This window comes from Myiozetetes cayanensis, unplaced genomic scaffold (genome assembly GCF_022539395.1).
Source record: "Myiozetetes cayanensis isolate MyiCay16 unplaced genomic scaffold, myiCay2020 scf20-37, whole genome shotgun sequence".
In the NCBI taxonomy this organism is placed as follows: Eukaryota; Metazoa; Chordata; class Aves; order Passeriformes; family Tyrannidae; genus Myiozetetes; species Myiozetetes cayanensis.
The window spans coordinates 1,566,767-1,587,953 of record NW_026087412.1 but is presented as its reverse complement, the minus strand read 5'-3'; the positions used below and the strand labels follow the sequence as shown (position 1 = coordinate 1,587,953).

The window sequence follows — 21,187 nt, the reverse complement described above, 5'->3', positions numbered from 1 at the left end:
TCCCTCAGCATTAATTACTTTGCTTTTATGAACAGGAAAACTGAGCACAGGAGGAGGGATGGTTTGGTGGAAGAGCATCCTGGGGTTTTCACTTTCAGAGCCTTTTCCTAACGACACGAGTCACTTCAAAGCCTCCTGCAGAGTCACTGATAAGAGCAGCTCCCTCGAGGTGAGCCCGGGTTTGGGTAAAGTGCCTCTGGAACAGATTTATTCCACTCAGTGTGTGGAAGAGATAAGGCCACACGTGCCCTCTGAGCCTGTTTCTTTCAGTGCAGTGTCTTGAGGTCTGTCTGAGTGTGCCTGAGATCAGAGTTTGCCAGAGCAAGAGAACATCAGGATGCTTTGTCAAAACGACAGGACCCTCCACAATCCCACTTCTTGGGAGTGTTGCTGCCCATCCTGCTCCCAGAGGGGACCAGCAGGTCCTGCAGCTCCCAGCACCTCCCAGTGGATGATGGCATTTTCCCAGTGTCTCCTAGCCATGGTGGGCCCAAGCTGCTGATGGATGTGCCCCACAGAGTCCATGGGGCTGTTGGATCCAGCACTGCAACAAGTGGAGACAGTTTGTTGATGTCAGTGAATCTCCCCCATGCTCAGCTGCCATCCTGAGGGCCCAGGTGTGGGAGCAATGCACAGAGCCCCCAAAACTGTTGGATTTGGGTCTCCTTCCATGAGCACAGGGTGGTTTCAGAGTAACTGAGGCTGTGTATGGGGCAGTTTGAAGTGCAGAGGTGTCCACGAGGGCTCTAGTCATGATTTCCTGGGAGAAGCACCTCATTTTCAGAGGTGATGTGCCCAAGAGATGGAAACCACCAGGGTCAACCAGGTGGTAAAAAGAAAGTGCTTCCTTCTTATCCTAAGCCATCCCCCTTTCCCAGCACACATCACAACTGTTGTACTCTGGTGTCCCTACACCAGAAGGACCTTCTTGCACATGTTCATCCCTGAGCAAAACCCTCCAGGGAGAAACTGCTCTGACTCAGCTGCTCTGCTCAGCTCTGTGTGCACTTGGCACGAGGCAGGAGGTGAAGAGCTCAGCCCAGGCAGAGCAAACCTGTCCTCCCAGGCCCGGGATGTCGGGGCCCCGGAGAGGCAGCGGGCGGGAAGACGCTGATTTTTCGCCTGATGAGCAGAGCTCCAGCTGTTCTGCCCCGTCCTCACGGGAGGGGGACAAGGAGGGGGTGCAAAGCCACAATGACTTCACCAGCAGCACAAGGATAGGATGGTGTCCAGCTGATCCTTGCGAAACACCCTCTGGAGCTGCTGGCTGTGGGAACTGTGCCCAGCTCCGTGTCCTGCCATCGCAGCGTCCTCGCCTGAGTCACTTCTAACCCAATACTGAGTTGTTACCGCTGGCATCAGAAAAGGGGTTTTTTTTGCTTGTCAGTGACTTCACAAATCCAAGACACTGCCAATTATCCCCCCTTCAGAGCATTTAAAACATCAACACTTCCCTCCCAAATGAAAAGGGAGTCAAAGGTCCTGTGCCTCCCTGTGCCCCTTGCTCTCCCACGGCAGGGATGTGGAGGTTGGCCTTTCAGGAAGCCTCCTCTGCTCCACTGAACTGTATTTGCAATTTAGGACTGTGGCCTTGTGATCCTGCACCCAGTGGGACGTGGGGACAGGTCTGATGGGGAGCCTGGTTTAGCTGCTCCCTGCATTTGTCACAACAGCTCAGGAGCTACTGGGGGACAGTGGAGTTTGGTCTGTGGTCACAGCACCAAGCCTGCCAGAGTTCCAGAAGCATTTGGGCAGTACTCTGGGGCCCATGGGGTGACTCTTGGGACTGTCCTGTGCAAGGCCAGGAGCTGGACTCAGTGATCCAACTCGGCATTCTCAGTGATCCTGCAGTTCCCAGTCTGCCCAGTCCAGAGGTGTTCACCCTCGGAGCGGGTGCTGCAGCTCTTCCCTCACGAATCCCACGTGTTTCCGACACGCCTGTTCAAAAAGAAACCTCCATCTCTCCCCCTCATTTCCCTTTCTCTGTGACTCTGCTTGGAGCTTGCAGCAGCCTTGCCCAACAATAACACTGGCGCCCGTCCCAGCGCGGCCGGGACTCCTGCGCAGGGAAGGCAAAGGCTGCGCTCATTTCGGGGCAGACTTCGCTCACCTCTGGCACCTCTCCACCCTCACTGCTCCCACACTGCCAGGGCTCCTCTCTCCCCAGCTTTCCCCTCTTCTCCTGGGCTCACCTCTGCCTTCCAGAGGCCTCGGCCCCGGGGAGCGGCGGCGAAACGTGGCACAGACAACGCCAGAAAAGCGCCAGGAAATTCGGGGGGTTTTCTTTCCTTGGCCAAGGCAGAGCTGCTTCCTCTGGGATGACATTAAAATGCAGCAGAGGATGAGACCCGGATCCCGTTCTGTTTGGTTCCTGGCCGGTGGAGGATTTTTCCACTGGTGCAAAAAGGGTTTCTGAGAATTCTTTTTTACAAAGGAAAATACAGAGACAATGACCAATGGCCACGGGGGCTGGAGGGCTCAGCCTGGGGTGCTTGCTCTGGGAACCAGCCCTTAGGTCATTGGTGGATAATCAAAACTGGGGAGGAAACCAAGAATCTGGTGCAAATTAGTCAAATTGTCAAGATTTTAATGAGTTTGACAACAGAAATCACCTGTGCTGGTAATTGCCTTGCATGCTCCTGGGGAGAGGCATTATAAGAAGAAGAAGAAGAGGAAGAAGAAGGGCAAGTTGTTCCTCTTGGAAATCCTTCCACCTTCTTTATGCAGAGAGGAAAGATATTAGGGAAGCTGAGCTCTGGATGGTCTCTGTGGGTTGGAGGAACTCTGAGACAAGAATCTGGCTTGGCTCTCTGGTAGCATTAGGGAGCAGGATTATCTCCCTATCCAAGTAGGGTAAATCAGGAGGAGAATGTGCTGAAGTGGTGGGAATGACCCATCAGCCCAGCAGAACAGCCTGTGCTGTGGGGAAACAGCAGTGGGAGAGTTTGGGGGGGGCTGGAAAGGGAGATCTGACCCTGCTCCGAGGCTCTGGCCAGCCTGGGAATGCACTGCCCTATTATTCTGGGATTCTGTGACCCTGCAGGTTTGCATGAGCTCCAGGAACAACCCAGTGGAGCAGCTGGAGCCTCCTGGGATGGGGGAAGCCCTGCTGACTGCACCCTGCCCAGGACAAGGGACATCATTTGGGGTCAGCTCTGGTAAGTCACAAAACCCTCGGGGCCAAGTCCCCCGTGGGACCCCAACTCCAGTTCAAGACATGGAGACCCCCATCAACAGTGATGTGTTCAATCAGCAGCAGAACTGCTTTCCTCTCTCTTTGGATTCCTTGTCCTGCTTGCAGGAATCAGGGACCCTTCCCTCTGTTGGGGAGCCAGAAAGCTCCTGCCTCGGCCAACCTTTTGTCTCGGAGCAGCCCTGGCCTCTGTGCTCTGTATTAATTTAAGATGCTGTGAAGTGAGAGCTGTGGGGGTGGGAGATGCTGTCTAAAACTTGTTCCGAGCCTTTGCTGGATAAATCCCCGTGGAATTTCATTTAAACGAGCTGACACCAGTATGAATCATGCCAGCATTACCAGCACTTCCTACCAACTGCCTGCAGGGCTCTGCCTTTTTCCAGGGAAGACTAAAAGCATCTAAAACTGTTTAAGACCTAAAAGCCTTAAAATAATAGGTGTTTTTTTTCCCCGTTTTCACCGAGGAAGAAACAACATCTGCTATAAAAATCTGCTGGTTGGGGGCAGTGGGAGCGGATACCACTTATCAGGGGTTGGAAAGGGCCCCAAAATCCCAAAGTGGTGTCTCATCTGTCTGCAAGCTGGACAGATTAGATGTACACAGAGGGGATGGAGAACTAGGGATGAAAGAAAGGACACGGAATTCAGTGGAAGGAGGAAGGAAATGAAAGCAAGACTTCCAGGAAAGGGAAGGAGACAATGCTGTATTTATAAATACGTACCTGGGCTTCGGTGAAAGCTCCTAAAAGCTGCTGGGACACAGTCAGGCTGCTTTGGAATAAAATCCAGGAGGCAGAGTGTCTGTTCCCAGGATTTAACTGAAGAGTGACATCTCTTCAGAGGCGGGCAAGTGGTCAGGAGTGAGCATGAAACATGTAAGATTGCAGAATTCAAAAGGATAAACATTATTTGATACCTTATTTATAGGGCACCACAGGGGAAAGGTAAAGGTTTCAGAAAAGAAAGAAGCACTTTAATTTTATCTGGAGATTTTCCAACAATAAAATCTAATCCATCATTCTCCGTGTGTGACTGCTCTTAATGAAAATTTAGAGGCTGTGAGTGAAATTTAGAATTCCCAGGGGGTACTATTAGGAAGATGTCTAGCAGCTATGCAAAACCTGTTAGATCAGAGCCCTGCCAAGGGCCGGGAAGAGTGGAGTGTGAAAGGACAGCTTTTAATTCCATGTGCCGAGGCTCTGCAGGGCCCAGCCTTCCTCTCCTGGGTGGCAGTGGCACTCCTGGGATGGTTCCACCGGGATCAGCTCACTGGGTGATTTCAAAGAGACAGGAGTCGGCCCATTGACATTTATTTTTCCCCCGAAGATCCTCCGTGGTGACGAGAGGGGTTGATCTGCTCTCCCCTCCCCTCCAGGTTCCTTGCCCAAATTTAGTGATCAGCAGTCAAGAGCTTTCCAAAAAGCAGAGAGTGAAGCTGTTTAATCAGAGAATCATGGAATGGTTTGGGTTGGAAAGGACTTTGAAGATCATCCCGTTCCATGGGCAGGGGGCACCTTCCACCAGACCAGCTTCAAACTTTGGACACCTCAGCCCATCTTGGACCTGCAGAGAGCCACAAAGTGCCTCTCAGGCTGACCCCAAGGTAAGGTTGACCATCCCCAATCATTACCAATCCTCTGCACTTTATTTTTAATCAAAGCAGATCACCAGACTGTTTCCAATACTTTCTAATGGTCAAAAAAAGGGGCTTCGATTATAAAGACAATAATGCTAAATTATTGAAGGGCCTGGATGTACATCATGAATCAGTTTAATACCAAAGTCACTGCCAATTATTCAACTGATTCAAAAGGAGACTCCATCACAAAATGGTAAATCACAGGATAAATCTGTCCTGGGAAGGGCTTTAGTAATCAAAATTCTCTCAAAGCAGAAAAGGCTTTTCTAAAAGCAGGGAGGGGGGAAAAAGGTTACAGCTTAAGCCAGACATTATATAGTAATGCCAGATGTTAAACAGTTGACTTAAATTATTGGCAACTATCAAATGCAAGATCCTAATACTACTGGTTGCAGAGCTATGCCACCAAGTTTGTAATCTGTGGAATGGGCTTAAATATTCCTTTAATTTTCTGCCTGTGGATAGGAGGCAATTTGGATTAGCTTCCGCAGAATAATAACCTCCTAATTCTCAGCAGATGAGCACCAGCCTCGTGCAACATCAAAAAACCAAGACCACGTGGAATGGGTGACCTTTAATGGCAGATGATTTTCAATCATACGACTCTCTTGGATCTGTGTAATTAAGGACAAGACAGGCCTGAAACTGCTCTGCCTGCAGACAGCAGGAACCCACAGAGTTCCCTGTTCCCAAATGCAGGTAAAACATCCCCAAAAAGGGTTCAGAGATGTGCACATAGATCTTCTTCACCCCAGAATTCACCTTTTTAGAATTTTTCCATGAGTCCCCGTGCTGGAGAGCTCCAACAGCCCAAGGTACTGGAGCAGGTACTGTCTGCCCATGTGGGATCTCAGTTCCTTGGGTGGCTCTGCCTTTTTGCCTCTCCTTCCCATGTCACCCATCCAACGTCACCCATTGTGTCCTCTTGTCCAGCAGGATTTGGGGGGCAGGACTGGCCCCTATTTACCTGTGCAGCATCCAACCCTGGGGGTGTAATCCTTCAGAATTCCAGCCAGGTGTCCTGCAACAACCCTCCTCTGTGGTGTCAGTGACTGCTGGCTAAAAAATGGGATTTGGGCACCTCCTGCTCAGGCCAGGATTGGTGGCAATGGCCTTGTCCCCCAGCAGCTCAGGCATGGATTTTTTTCCCACCAGCCTGGCAGCATCACCATTGGATTGGACACCTCCTGCATCCAGGATGAGATTTGTTCTCTCTCCATGCTCGGCTTGGGATATGTTAGAAGTAACACATGTAGTGACAGGATAAGGGGGAATGGGCTCAAACTGACAGAGAGAAGGGTTAGATGGGATATTGGGAAGGAATCCTTCCCTGGCAGGGTGGGGAGGTTGCTCAGACCTGACAGGCTGCCCAGAGAAGCTGGGGCTCCCTCATCCCTGGAAGTGTCCCAGGCCAGGTTGGAGCACCCTGGGCTGGTGGAAGGTGTCCCTGCCCGTGGCAGGGAGTGGCACTGGATGGGCCTTAAGGTCCCTCCCAACCCAAAGCATTCCAGGATTCTGTGATTCCATGATGTCAGCCCCAGCCCTCGAGCTTGGCTGTGTCTGGGCACAGACCCCACCACGGCAGAGCAGACCGAGCTCAGGCGACGTGAAATTCAAGCGACGCCCACGCCACTAAAAATACGGCGCCGACGCCAACTCTTCATCTGGGAAGAGGAACCACCGGTGTCGCTGCCTCTTGGATGAGGCTCAGCACTCGAGTCCTGACCATATTTAGCCATAAGATCATCTCCCAGGACTTCACAGAATCATGGAATCACAGACCGGCTTGGGTTGGGAGGGACCTTAAAGCTCATCCAGTTCCACCCCCCTGCCACGGGCAGGAAACCAGGAATTCTGCAGGAGAGCGGAGCTTTAGAGAAAATTATTCTGGCCCAGCGCCAGCTCTGCCTTTATTATTTTCCCTTGTTATCTCCAGGCTTCATTTCACCCCCTAAATTGCTGTGTTGAGTTTCCCCAAGGTTTCTAAAATGCTGCCCTGCTACGGAGGGAGCTACAGGGAGGAAATTCTGTCTCCCCAAAATGCCCCACACAGCTGAAATCAGGCCACCTATTTAGGTGTCGGGTTCAGATTTTGTCATTGCAAGCACAGAAACTTGAAACACTTTGCCCAAATGTGTTGAAAGCCACGAAGACATTAAAGATTATTCATGGAATAAATATTCATTTGCAGGAAGAGGTCTTTTTTCTTCATGCATGAATATTTCAGGCAATGTGTGCAGGCGCTTCCAGAAAAAAGGTGATCACATTCTGAGTGCTGTTTGAATAGCTCCTAATACTAAAGATATCAGGGATTCAAGATACCAGGATACCTTCTCTTTGAGATGTAATCATGGAATAGAATCATGGAATGGTTTGGGTTGGAAGAGACCTTGAAGCTCATCCAGTTCAACTCCCCTTGCCATGGGGCAGATTCTAACCGAGTTAAAAATCCTTCCTAGATTTTCCTTAGCTAATCATTATTACTGAAAAATTCCCTGAGAGTCTCTGTTCAAACTTTCCCTCCAGGTGCTTCGACACCATCACTCTGCTGATCATTTTTAACCACGAACACATTGCACTGAACACCAGAAAAAAAAGGTCCTTATTTTATTTCCCCTTCCCCTGGTGGCTTTTTCCCTGCGGAAAGGCCGATCCCTGTGCCAGCAGCACACCAAGGGATGCGGCTTCACCTCTCCAGCTTTCCCGGGCTCAGAATTCCAAGGTTTTTTTGGAGTCCTGTGTGGAGCTCTGGTACCATCTAGTGTTACTGGGGAAGCCTCAGCCGCTGGATGTGGCTTTTCCTCGCTGCAGCCGAGCTGGGCTGCCCGGAGGAGTGGCCTGTCGCCACACGAGGAGTCGCCTGTCGCGACAGGAGGTGGCGATCAGGAGCGACGATACCCAGTGACAGCGTCTCCTCCGCCACCCGCTGTGGCTTGGGGTGAGCAGATGCAGCAGGACTGGAAGAGAAGCAACTCCCCGTGCTGTGGGGAGGCGTGTGGGCCCACACCGGTGTGTCACCTCAGGGTGTCACCTGAGGGGTCGGGGCCACCACGACGCCCCCGAACCCCCGGGGCGATGCTTCACCACCTCCCTGCGCCTCACGCACCAAGAAGCCCCGCAGGGCTTCTCCACAGAGGGCGGAGGGCGGGGGTTTATTTATTTGAACAGTTTATTTAAACGGGTTATTGAAAGAGATTTAAACCGGGCGGTAGCTTCCCCCCCGTTCTCCCCCCCTCCCTCTAAAGCACTGCCCGCACTAAACATGGCGGCGGTCGCGGCCCGCCCGCCCCGCCGTGAGGGCAGAAGTGGCGCGAGCGGCCGCCCCGGAAGGGCTCGGGCTTTCAAAGAGTGGCGGGCTCGGGAGCGGGGTGCGACGGTGAGGGGGGAGCGGGGGAAAACGACGGGACCGGGGGGGAAAACGGGGGGACTGGGGGAAAACGGGAACTGCGGCGCTGGACAGGGCGGGAGGCGGCTGCGAGCCGAGCGGGAGCGGGTATGGGGCGGTTGGTCGCGCAGGGGGTGTGGCCGTTGGGAGGAGGCGGGTGAGGCGTCTGTGAGGGGTGAGGGGTCTGTGAGGGGCTCAGGGTGAGGGGTCTGTGAGGGGCTCAGGGTGAGGGGTCTGTGAGGGGTCTGTGAGGGGTGAGGGGTCTGTGAGGGGTGAGGAGGGAGAGGGAGCCAGGGAGGGGTCTGGGGGGAGCTGGGGCCGCGAGGGAGGGCAGGGGGCTGGGGAGGCTTGTGTGAGGGCTGAGGGGATGCTGGGGGAGTAATAGGCCTGATGGAATCCTGGAATGGTTTGGGCGGGAAGGGACCTTAAAGCCCATCCAGTCCCACCCCTGCCGTGGGCAGGGACACCTTCCACTAGCCCAGGTTGCTCCAAGCCCTGTCCAACCTGGCCTGGGACACTTCCAGGGATCCAGGGGCAGCCACAGCTTCTCTGGGCAACCTGTGCCAGGGCCTGCCCACCCTCCCAGGGAAGAATTCCTTCCCAGTATCCCATCTAGCCCTGCCCTCTGGCCGTGGGAAGCCATTCCCCCTTGTTTTTAGAGTTCTTCCAAAGCCGGTCCCACTAAACCCTCCAGAAGGACTGAAACGAGAGAAGGGCCTAAAAGAGTTAACTGGGGTATCTTGCTTTGTTCAGAGAATTACCCTAGACCTGCTCTGCCTGTGCTGCTAAGGAAACATTGCAAAAACATTGATAACTCCTTCTGTTCTGCTTACTGGACCTAAACCTAACCATAAGAAGAATTGCTAGAAATACAATCAGCCTAGAGGTCGTAAATTAAGACAAGGTGGACATTTAAATAGGAGAAAAGGGCTTAGAGCCAAGGGGTTTTGCAAGCCTCAGTAGTTAGGACAGTAACAATGGACAGGTAAGAAGGTCAAAGCGAGGAAGAAGAGAACCAGACCCCTGAGTTAAGGCTGAAGGGCGGAAAGACCACCAGAACCCCGTGCCAGGAGAAGAATCTGGAAAGCACCGCCCTGAGCCCGCCCATGGTTAATATGTATAATTAGATGTACCCCCAGATGTACCCACATGAATATGTATGTTGAGGTGTTGTAATCAGGAGTGCAGACTGTATAAATTACCTTGGTTTGCCTTGATGCCTTGAGCAACACTGTCCAGAGCTGGCTCTGGACAGCGTTGAATAAACAAATACCTTGCTGCTTGTAGATGGAAATGTCTCTGAGCAGTTAATCATTCTGAGGTTTTTCGGTATCAGAACAGCACTGATCACGTTCAGGGGTTTATTTTCCTTCTTTTACCCCCACCTCCTTGGTTTTGGGGTTCTCTCAGCACTGCATGGAATTCCAGTGTTTTTTGAGCTGCTGAGGATGAAACACTTCGGTCCCTGGTGTGACTTACCTGACAGAGATGAAGAATTTGGGTGCTTGAGGGGTCCTTTTCTTACCTCGTTGAGGAGCTTAAAATTGTGAGCTGTCTCTGTGTTTTGTCTGTCGCCAAGTAGTTCCTTCCCTCTGGATTTCAGGAGCCATGGGGCCATCAGGAGAGGAGGAAGAGCAGAGCATAATCCTGATCAGTGATGATGAAGCCGAGAGCACCCCTGGGAATTCTGTCCTGTTTGTAGACCCCCAGGGTAAGAACTGCTTTTGATGAAGTTCCCTAAATGACTTTTAAAATAAACTGAATTAAATTATTGTCTGATGTGCCTGAAATCTGTCTTGCTGCTGCTAGAAAATCAAAGTGCTTCAAAACTTAGAAAAAAAACAGGAAGAAATACCATGATTTAGTAATTTTTAGGAATTTCTTTGATGGCACTGTTTAACCTAAAAGATGGCGCTGTGTAGTTTCAGAATATTACCAACTGAGCTAAAACTGGGCCTTTTCAATGTCAGGGGGCTCCTTTTTGATTCCACATTCTCTGTCCTGATAGTTCATGGAAGTTTTTTGGACCAAATGAAATCACAAGAAAATTCAGACCTGGAAGTGTTTAAAAAGATAAATGTCAGTAATTTGTAACGAAGTCTGCAGTTCCCTTCAGGCTGATTTACACCTCCTGTCCCCTTTCCTACAGAGGAACCTGCCCTGGGAGAGGAGAAACCTGAGGTTGTGGATGAGGAATGTGAATTGATGGTCACTTTCTGTAAACAAGCCAATGTGATGCCTCACGCAAGATACGACTGCACCACACACCCCTTCGAGTATGTTCAGGGCTGGGGAGGGTCACCTGCGGGCTGGTTGTCCACAGCTGGTCCCTTTGGTCACCAAACCTCATGAGCTTTGTAAGAGCTGGAAGCAGGAGTGGAGCTGGATGAGGATGTAATTTGTTTCCTGAACAACCTTCTTTTGCAGGAGAACAGAATGTGACACTTGCTCACCCCTTGGGGAAAACGCTGACATTTGTGACCAGTGCTACTGCTACATCTGTGACAAACTGGCTTCTGAGGTGAGAGGGCAACTGGGAGTAAATAAATTAATCATCCATAAAAAGAATCCTGGAATGGTTGGGGTTGGGAGGGACCTTAAAGCCCACCCAGTGCCACCCCCTGCCATGGGCAGGGACACCTCCCACCAGCCCAGGTTGCTCCAAGCCCCATCCAACCTGGCCTGGGACACTTGCAGGGATGGGGCAGCCACAGCTTCTCTGGGCAACCTGTGCCAGGGCCTGCCCACCCTCACAGGGAAGAGCTGAAGGGCACAAAACCAATAAGTGATACATGAAATTTGACTGTTTTAACAGTTCCTCTCCTCAGTGTTGATTCCTGTCTGCTTCATAGCCACTGAAAGTGTGGTTCTGTCAGGGTTTATTTCTGATAGTCCAGGCAGTTGTTGGAGTAAACTTTTAAGAGGTGTAAGCAAATTTACCTCCTGTTTGCTTTGGGCAAACAGTGCATTTCATAAAATCAAATTACTAAATCAGACTGTTTCTCAATGAACTCGACAGACGTCAGACTTTTAGACTGTCCTAACTTGGAGTGGGGGGAATTGTGTGTGTGGAGTTTGTTAGGGGGTTTCTTAGAATTCAGAGAACTGAGCTGTGAACAAAGTTGGGGTGGACATGCAAGGACAAGGCTCTGTTCCCAGTTTCCAGTGGGGAGGGTTCCAGCCCTGAGGGCCTCTGTAAAGTGTTTAGAAGTGACAGTAAATAATATTGGGGGTGTTTCTGTTCTTGTTTGCCATGATTCTGAGTGATTGTCACATTGAGTACTTCCCTGGGCCTTGCTCAGGTGTGTAAAGGCTGAAATGATTTGTAGCCCTTCACTCAGACACATTGGGGCTTTTTTGAGTTGCTCAACTGGAAGGGGGGAAAAACATAACACTAAAAAAGCCTTTCCCTGTTTTTTCTGTTTTCTCCCAACAGTGCCAGAACTGGACAACCCCCTCCCTGTGCCACTGCAATGCCCACAACAAGAGCAGGTTCTGGAAGGAGCGGCGGGACTTTGCCCTGGCCGGGGTGCTGGTCATGTTCAACCTGGAGCTGACGGACATCGACGCCGACCTGCGCCACGGGGGTGGGTGCTCTGCTCCCACGGTGTCCCAGGGGCCTGGGGAGCGGCTGCTCTGGGCCACAGCTGTCCCTGAGGGGGATCAGGGGGTTTTTAGGGTGGCAGGTTGCTGTTGCTGCTCTTTATCTGGGTCATGCTTGGAGCAGGCACAGGTCAGCAGGTCCAGCTTCCTGGTTGCCTCCCTCTGGAAGAGTCACAGAGTGGGTTGGGTTGGAAGCGACCTCAAAGCCCGTCTCATTCCACCCCCCTGCCAGGGGCAGGGACATCTCCCACTAGCCCAGGGTGCTCCAAACTCTGTCCAACCTGGCCCTGACCACTTCCATGGATGGGGCAGCCACAGCTTCTCTGGGCAACCTGTGCCAGGGCCTGCCCACCCTCACAGGGAAGTACCAGAAATGTCTCAAAACTCAACTGGAAACCCAAACAGAACCTTCTGCTCATGTTCAGCACGAAAACAACACCTTTCCCATCCCCTCACAGCACAGGCTCCTGTGCTCTTGTCTCTGGCCACCTCAAAATCAAGTGGAATATGGAAAATAGTTAACTTCAAGCTGGAAAGTGAGCACCCTGAGCCAGGTCCTCACCATCCTTCTTCCTGATATCCAACCTAAATTTCCCCTCTTTCAGTTTGCAGAAGCAGCAAACTTTCACCAACAAAACTGGGTGCAAGCAACTGCCTAAATAATCTTTACATGGTTGAACTTATGGCTGTCTCTCTTTTGGTTTGAAAAAAATTAGATGCAAAACTCTCAGTGCAATTTTTTTTTTGTTCTGTTTTGTCTCTTAGGAAGTCTGCTCATCAAATTTATGCAGGAACTTTATGTGGAATATAATAAGTACCTGACTGGAGAAAGGATACCTCCCACACAACATGAATGCTTCTGCCTGCCCAAATTGCCTCCTGGGCAGTGCAGTGCCTGCAGGTCACGGAACATGGAGGTTGTGTACAAGTGAGTGACAGCAGAGTCTGTTTGGGCTGGGCAGGTTTGATTTCTTTTAGCCAAGTGACAGTCACGATTGTGGCACCTGATGTAGCAGAAATGGAGTCGAGAGGGACAGGGAGCTGTTAAATTACACTTGAATGGAGTTCAAGCACCCTCTTAAATACATCTTTAAATACCTCTGTTGTGCCACACAAGACACCTGGTAATGTCTCATTTTTATAACCTGGGAAAGCAGGAAAATAAGGCCTGTATTTTAGGATGGGGCTAGATGGGATATTGGGAAGGAATCCTTCCCTGTGAGGGTGGCGAGGCCCTGGCACAGGTTGGGCAGAGAAGCTGTGGCTGCCCCAGCCCTGCAAGTGTCCAAGGCCAGGTTGGACAGGGCTTGGAGCACCCTGGGATAGTGGGAGGTGTCCCTGCCCATGGCAGGGAGTGGAATGAGATGAGCTTTAAAGTCCCTTCCCACCCAAACCATTCCAGGATTCTGTGGTTTTTACTAATTTGTGTTTTAGAGTGAGTTTCACCTTTTAATGGATGTAACAAGCCTTTAAAAAAAACACCGAAAGTAATTTTCATCATGTCATAAATCCTTTCCAGGCAAGGCAGCTTGTTCTCAAGCTGTAGAACAGTCACAGTTACCATTTGTTTGTGAAGTTCTTTGTTGCAGACCCTTTCTCTCATAGACCCCTTAACTTCCTCAGGTATTCTGACGTTTTTGCCCTGGTAACAAGATTTTTAAATCAGGCAGAGCAAGAAAGCCCTAAAGCTGCTGCTGTGATGCTGCTGGGAGCAGCTAAAGAGATTGCACTGCACAAAGACCCTTCTCTGTAAGTACCCAGGGCCACATCCACGTGGGACCTTGGCTTCTCCAAGGGAAGGGAGTTGGTGAGGGAATTCCAGGGTTCCATTTGTTTCGGGTAAGGAAATGTCAGAATCCCAGCCCGGGCTGCAGCACAAGAGGAAGATGAGCCCAGCCGAGGGAGAAGTGGGATTGGTTCCAGCAGGGATTTGGATGCATTCCTTGGGAAGGTCTTTCCTTATACACTTCCTGGCATTAGGCACTGCTGCAAAGCACTGTCAATTCTGCAGCAGGTTTTGCACTGTGAGCGTTTGTTTGACCTGTTTGCAGTAGGTTTTGTTAGCATGACAATTTCCAGTGCTTTTTAAGGAAAAGTGTGGAGTACAGAGAAGGGGAGAAGGCAGGAAAACCAGGCAAAGATTAACTAGTGCTCTTTTCCCTCCCTCTTAGAAGCTGGCAGAACCTTGGCCATACTGCTTCACTGAAGATTGCTGTCCCATGTCTGTTCCAAAGGTGAGATTTGTTTTCTCCCTGGCTACAAATTCTCTGTTTGCTTTTAAAATGCAGATTCCAAATGGCAATTCCTCTGTTCAGAGGCACGTGGGGTGTTCTGGAAGGGCAGAGCAGAGGGTGTCAGGTGCTGCTGGTTAAACCAAAGAGCAAATAGCGTCTGTTAGAGATCAAAACAGCAGCCTTGGAATATTCCACTGGGATGGAGTAGCCAGGGATGTAACATAGTAAAGCTCCCCCAGGGGCTGGGGAATGAGGACATCCAGCTCCCTTGGCTTAATTCAGTTCTCATTTTAGCTTTAGCTTTCCCCTTTCACCCCAAATTCACTTGCCACAGAAGGTTAATGAGTTAAGAATTAACTTCTTTCAGGAGCACTCAAACCCAATTCCATATTCCCATTTTATCTGAAACTAAGGACAGGTATAACCCAAATCCTTGAGCACTTTGCATTTCAAATTCCTATTCCTGAAGTTTTTAATTTCTTACCTTTAAAGAACAGGAAATGCATTTTTTTACCTCCCTCCCAAAAGCTTAAAAGAGTAAACTCTTGTTTGTGATCTCCAGTTATCAATTAATCCAGAAATGGTTCCAGGAGCAGGGAGGGTGCAGGAGCTCAGGTGGATTATCAAGTCCATCATAATTTGCAGTGTTTTTTGTACATTCTCCCTGGAGATCTTTGTTTCAAAGCTTAAAACCACAAACCCTTGCCTTCACTGGTATTAAAAATAACAGCAAAAGATTAATATCATTATTCACTACAAATCTTAAAGCAGAAATTTAAATATAGATTCTGTCTGATATTTAACTAAAAAAAAACAACCCCAAACTTCTGTAGTTTCTCACATGATTAAAAAAAAGACCCATCTTAATAGCAATTAATCTAATTTTAAGATACTACTTTTTTTTCTTTTCAAATCACAGGATCACAACCCAACTTCAGAGGATGCTGGTGTTGTGTGACTTTCCAAAAACTCTGTATGAGAAGTTTATTAATTTCTTTCAGTCCATCTCCCTTCCCTGTCACTGCTTTGGCTTCTCAAACAGGTATGTTCTTTGCCTTTTTGTCCCCAGGATATATTTTTATATAGTTGCCTTGTTGGAAAACAGCTCTAGGGGTTGGTTCTTTCCTCGACAGTAAAAGTGGGAGCATTTTAGAGGAATATTTTGGTACTAACTGCTTTTTATTTGTGTGTTTTATTTATTTATTTGATGGGACAAATAAGTTGCTCACCATACAGCTTTTTATTTTCTTTTCCCCAAAACTGAGCTGCAAACCCCAAAATGATTTATTAGTAAATCTTCATACTACTTAAAGGGAATAAATTGGGATTTAACACCAGAACAAGAGTTAAACTGCCTTTGTTTTTGCCCTCCCAGCCTGAACGTGGTGCCCTGGGACCACGGGTTGCTGACCACGGTTCTGAAAGGCCAGAACATCACGGGGCAGAGGACACAGAAAGGCAGGAAGATATTCCTCTGGGAAACACTCCCTGTCATCCAGGCCCGAGTGGAGAGACTGCTGGACAAGAAGAAGTAAGTTTGGTGTGGGATTTTCTTTTTGGAAACTCAGCTCTCACGTTTGGACTGCAGGGGAGTGTTTTCCAAACCTCTGCAGTTTGGCAGAACGGGCAGGCACAAAACAAGGACCCCTTGGAAGCTGTTCATGCCCCCTGTTCCTTATCAACCAGACCAGGAGCTTTCTGAAGAAGGGGATGATTTCTGTGTTTCCATAAGCCCTGTGGGTTTTCAGATGTTGATTTTAAAGCAATTTCTGTTCATCAAAGGCTGACTAGTGGAAGACAGCCAGAAAAATGTGTCCTGGGTCTTCAGAGGTCTGTGTTCAAATGAATGCAATGTTCAAAAGAATACAGTCCATTAAAGAATTAAACTGAAAGGCAACCTCCTGGTTGATTTTTACCAGAGCAGAAATAATCAGTGAATAACTTCTTGGAATTTATTTCAACTGTCTCTTGCTTCCAGTTGTATTTCCACCCTCTTGTGTGGGAAGATCTGTTGTTTTGCTTCATTAATTACTGTAAATATTTGATTGAGCTGTCTGTAGCTCTGCACTTCCTTCCCTTTTCCTACTCACCCTCTTTGTTTCTCTCCCCAGCTACAAAGAAGTTGTTCGTTACCTGAGAGCTGTGAAATGCAATGACACCAAAGGGTAAATGGCTTTTGCCCTTCCCCCCTTTCTTCCTGCCCAAGCACAATCAGATCTCTACATACACCTTGTAAAGAATTCCTGCTGATGACAATCACATCCTCGTCTCTTCTGCCCAGGTTGAGAGACCTCAGGGATAAGATCCCCTTCTACCTGTGTAAAACTGGGGATTTCCTGGATGCTGCCCATTCCCTGCTGTTCCCAGTGAACAGCCTGGCCTGCTGCTCTGCCTGCAGGATCACCCCCTGCGAGTTCCAGGCCTACCTCAAGATGTTCAGGACAGGCTGTGTTCCCCCTGGCAATGACATGCTGCAGACTGGGCCCTGGCTCACAGTTGGCAAGTGTCACTTCTTGCTTGTGTGTGTTTAGAGCTTTGACTTTCCTATTAAATCAGATGGAAAATGTTCCATAACCTGTGCATTCCATTCTGTCTTCAGTTCAGCACTGATGAGTGGGATGATCTGTCCTGGTGCAGATCTTTGCAGCTTTCCAGAGCTGTGTTTTACAGTTGATGGTTTTCCATTCTACCTACAAAACATTGTAAAATAGCTGTAGATCCCTGTGTGGCTCTGTTGGATTTCTGTACCAACATGTCTATAACTAAGTTAGTATCTTGTTTGTACCACTCTGTAATTTTGCAGGGAATCTAAGACATGGTTTGGATTTATTTTTTTCTCTCCTCTTGCAGGGTCTCCCCTCAGGGAGGGTGTGCTAATTAAACAGGCACTCAAACTGCTTTACAGCAACGTGTCACTGTACAGGAATGTGAGTCATTAAAACTTTCTCTAAATTACCTCTTCTGTCCTGTTACTTCTCCAAGGCAAGGGTTTACCCTCAGAACCTTTTTTTTTCTCTGAATAATTCACACCTCTGTGGACAGATTTCACTCTGTAATGCAAATGTTCTGTTGTGTTTCAGCCCAAGTGCTGGAGTTCCCTCATCATGGTTTTGGGGAGCAGCAATCTGCTGGCAAAAAGTGGGCACCTACATCCCTTATCCCTGAAAGAGCCACCACTTGACTTCCAGGAGGTACCTCAAACCGTGCTGGGAAGTGGGAGATCTGTTGTCTTGGTTTTGTACAAGATTTTTTGATGTTTGCATTGACTGGTTCTCCTAAATGCCAGGGTTAACTTTCCAGGGCCTCATCCAGTGCTGCATTTTCTGTGCCAAGTGTAAAACTGTGGAATGTTGGGATTCAGGGATGTTAAAGGTTAATTGTGCTCCCAGCTCAGTGCCTGGGACTGATTCCATGTCTGTTCATGTTGAGATGGATCAGATAACAAAGGGCCTGGAGTGACAGGACAAGGGGGAATGGCCTCACACTGCAGGAGGTTCAGATGGGAGATTGGGAAGGAATCCTTCCCTGTGAGGGTGGGCAGGCCCTGGCACAGGTTGCCCAGAGAAGCTGTGGCTGCCCCAGCTGTGGAAGTGCCCAAGGCCAGGTTGGACAGGGCTTGGAGCACCCTGGGCTAGTGGAAGGTGTCCCTGCCCATGGCAGGGGATGGCGCTGGATGGGCTTTGAGGTCCCTGCAACCCAAACCATCCTGGAATTCTACCAAAGATCATCACAGAGCCCTGCTGGTGCTGTGTGAGTGTGGGGAGTGTGTCCATCCCCCCTTACCTGTGCCTCCTTCCCCCCCCTGCAGGGAGTCCTGGCTGCCAGCGGGAGCCTCCTGGAGGAACTGAAGGCCAAAGTGAATGTTTCTTTGCCACCTTCTATTTTCTCCCCTCAGGTGGGTGTGCTCATGGCAAGAGGGGAATTCACCATCTGGGTTACTGTTCCTGAGCTATAACAGTGGGCTGGTTATAACAGGCTTTTAAAAGGGGCTGGAAGATATTTTTTTGGTGGGGGAAACAGCTTAGAACTGTTGTTAGCAGAGTTTGAAGGCTGGAGCAGAGATCTGAAGGTAAGAAAACTATGAGGGTCTGTTCTGGTCTGACACATATTCAGTCTAGGACAAGTTTTACCTCCTAACTGTTCAAATTTATGCTTTTAGAAAGTGGGAGGGCTGTAAGTAAAAATTGATTCTGTTTTAATGTCTCTCCTATAGCTGCACCACGAGGCTTGTCTCATCCTGGCAGTAAAAGCAGTGCAACAGATGCTCTTTTGTGACCTTCCATACCTGACTTCCTTCCTAGAGATAGCCCTGGCTTTTGGGGTGAGTCCTGGGTACTGATTTCTGTTCTAAGAGATTAAATCAAACGGCATTTAAAATCCCTGCAACGCCATCGTGGAGGTTTTGGACACATTTAACTTGTTTCAGCTTTACTCTTTATTATAATCTTTTTGTTTGGCTGGGGTGTTTTTTTTGTAGAAATTGTTGCTAAATCCCTGGTCCTCCTTTCTCTCCCCCTAGAATAACTTCTGGGCTCTGAGGCTGCTGCTGGAGCACCTCTCCTACCAAGAGCACATTCTCCAAGGCACTGTAGCCCTGATTGTGAGAGACCTCAGTCGCCAGAAAGCAACAGTGCTGAAACTGTGAGTAAACACTGGCTGCTGAGCTCTGATTGTTTATGGAAACAGCAGAGCAGCCCCAGGGCACAGAGATAATCCCCAGCTCTTGGAAAGCAGCCAGAAATCAGGGATGCCAATCCTAGAATAACCCAGGTGAGTTGTCTCAGCAGCTCTTCCGTTTGCAGGTGGCAGAACCTCGGTGCCCAGTACGTGGGTGAGTTCCTGTGCCTGTTCCTGACCTGCAGCCACCAGGAGATGCAAAACATTGGCCTCTTCAGCCTGAACATCATCACAGAGAACCTGCACACGTGAGTGGAGCTGCTCAGAGCCACGTGGGAGATCCTGGGGCTGCCTCAGAGCAGGGCTCACAATCTCTCTCTGTGTTTCAGGTGTCCTTGGGCAAAGCATCTCTGCAGCTTTTTCCACACCTCAGTGAGTACCTCGATGGTTTTAGCATTATACTGTTACATTTATAATATCTTAGACCACATTTATAATATAAATGTATTCTTACAGTAAAATAATTAAATAACAGACATTATTTACCAACAAAGCAGACCAATGACAACTACATTGCTTGCCAGTTAGATATTTAACCATGTAATTTTGTCTGTAATGTATCAAATATATGAATTTAAATTTTTCGCACCAGCCTGAAAATTTCCCAAAGGAATTAACTCCCATTTCTCTGCCCAGGGTTTGAGGCACCTCCCCCCTGGCACAGAAGCTCACCACGAAGTCTCAAAGTTCCTAAAACTGTTTGAAGAACTGTAATTTGACTTAAATCTTTGGTTTTTCTGAGCACTGTCTTCCTGGAGCCCCTTGGTTTTCCTTCAGTTTTCATCTCCAGAAACATTCAGCTTTTTAAAAACCGACTTCAGAGCGAGGCCCTGAGCGGGGAGAGGGAGCTGTGATTTGGGAATGTCCTTTCCTGCAGTTCCACAGGTTGCAAGAGCTTTAGGTTGTTTTAAGGAGCTGATCCCCAGAGATTCTGGGAGAGGAGCACGGATGGGGCTGGAGCACCACGAGCTGTCACTCCTGGCATGGCAGGACAAGGCAAAACTGCTGAGAGGGGGAAAAGCTGAAACCAGGAAAATCCCTGTTTGCCAGGAAAGCAGGAGCTGCTGGAGGCTGAAGGATGGACCAAGTTTCTCCAAGCAGCCCCCTGGGGAGGAGGGGCTGGAGCAGCCAAGAGCTGGGTGGGTGTGTAAATCACCCCAGTCTCAGGCTTGGTTTTGATTCCCCCAGCAGGGGAGGGGTGGGCTGAGCCTGGGGGCTCTCAAACCCGACCCCCTGGGCTGTTTTACACCTGTGGAGGTGAAAAGGGGCTGTTTCTCTCCTGGTTTCTGCTCCTTCCCACCCTGATCCCAGTCTGGCAGCGAAGGCAAACAATGTGCTGGACTGCACTTTGCACATTTAAGGGTTTTGGAGGGTTTTGTAGCTTTTGGCTTCCCAAAGAAGCTGCAGTTACTTGAGTTTTCTACACAGAGTGCACCTAAATCAACACCACGTCAATTAAATATGTATCAACTTTACTGTCAGTTGGATTGTTTTGTTTGTTTGGGGAGTTTGATGTTTGGGGAGTTTTTTGACCCTGGTTTTTTTTGGGGGGGTTGGAGTTTTTCGAGGGGGTTTTGTTTGGGGTTGGGATTTTTTGGCTCCTTAGTGGTGGTTGGGTTCTCTTTGGATTTTTTTGGGGGGGGGGTTTAGGGGCTTTTGGGTTTGGGGGTTTTTTTCCACTTGTTTTTTTGGGGAGTTGGCTTCTGTTTGGAGTTTTTTGGTGGGGGCTTGGGTTTTTTTGGACTTTGGGTTTGTGGTTGGGATTTTTTGTTTTTGCTTGAGTGGGGTTGCTTTTTCAGTTTTGTTTTAGCTGAGGTTTTGGGCTTTTTTGGCTTTGGGTTGGACTGGGATGGAAGTCCATATTCCTCTGTATCACCCTGTTCCAAACCCAAGGAGAGGGATCAGGTGAGGGCAGGTGCCTTGTTCCCCCTTCAAACCTGAATTTCCCAGGGCAAGGAAAGGCTGGGAACTGCTCCTTTACTGTAAGTAAACAGCACATCTATTCATAATTTATCCCCTTCTGAATTTTAATGGCCTATAGCAGCCCTATAGATCCCATAGATAAGGGTTTAATCTTTTATGGATGAGAAAAAGGACTTTGTGTGGAGCTCTGCACTCCACTCGGGCAGGAATTGCCATCACAGTGGAAAACCCAAAGGTGAAGCTCCAGGTATAACTGAGATGAAACAGCTCATTAAAAATTGAAAAGTGTCTCCAAAAAGTCTCCAAAAAAACTGGAGAAGGAAGTGGGGATCTGGAGCTGCTTCATCCAAATGTTGTATTTCAGCAAACACAGCCCTGCTGCTGGAGCTCAGCTCAGCTGAGGCTGCCAAGCTCTGAGTGCAAGAGCTGCAAGGAAGGCCCTGTATCAAAAAGGCAATTTCAGCTGAAAATAAGGAATTTATCCCATATCCTTCAAGTCTGGGGTGGGAATGTGGGAATGCCATCCCCTAGTC

The 21,187-nt window shown here is 49.2% G+C and overlaps 1 protein-coding gene across 13 annotated transcripts in view; it reads left to right on the top strand.

Annotated features, from left to right (window-relative positions):
* The window catches only part of LOC126641330 (uncharacterized), a 52,514-nt gene extending 32,270 nt beyond the window's left edge, over window positions 1–20,244 (top strand). For 11 of the 13 annotated variants that reach the window (XM_050317886.1, XM_050317893.1, XM_050317892.1 and 8 more), the window contains 21 exons: window positions 36–169; window positions 3,044–3,158; window positions 9,821–9,928; window positions 10,367–10,493; window positions 10,645–10,738; window positions 11,654–11,804; window positions 12,586–12,748; window positions 13,444–13,569; window positions 13,992–14,054; window positions 14,974–15,096; window positions 15,430–15,585; window positions 16,166–16,219; window positions 16,336–16,553; window positions 16,905–16,981; window positions 17,135–17,245; window positions 17,863–17,949; window positions 18,268–18,375; window positions 18,574–18,695; window positions 18,857–18,979; window positions 19,061–19,103; window positions 19,368–20,244. In XM_050317886.1, coding sequence (XP_050173843.1) covers window positions 36–169; window positions 3,044–3,158; window positions 9,821–9,928; window positions 10,367–10,493; window positions 10,645–10,738; window positions 11,654–11,804; window positions 12,586–12,748; window positions 13,444–13,569; window positions 13,992–14,054; window positions 14,974–15,096; window positions 15,430–15,585; window positions 16,166–16,219; window positions 16,336–16,553; window positions 16,905–16,981; window positions 17,135–17,245; window positions 17,863–17,949; window positions 18,268–18,375; window positions 18,574–18,695; window positions 18,857–18,979; window positions 19,061–19,103; window positions 19,368–19,445 — 2,381 coding nt within the window. In that variant the 3' untranslated portion in view covers window positions 19,446–20,244. Of the gene's footprint in view, window positions 1–35; window positions 170–3,043; window positions 3,159–4,568; window positions 4,797–5,346; window positions 5,532–9,820; window positions 9,929–10,366; window positions 10,494–10,644; window positions 10,739–11,653; window positions 11,805–12,585; window positions 12,749–13,443; window positions 13,570–13,991; window positions 14,055–14,973; window positions 15,097–15,429; window positions 15,586–16,165; window positions 16,220–16,335; window positions 16,554–16,904; window positions 16,982–17,134; window positions 17,246–17,862; window positions 17,950–18,267; window positions 18,376–18,573; window positions 18,696–18,856; window positions 18,980–19,060; window positions 19,104–19,367 lie in introns of those variants that run through there. The other 2 variants (XM_050317897.1, XM_050317898.1) reach the window with 2 other exon arrangements.
* Window positions 20,245–21,187: the final 943 nt, after the last annotated feature.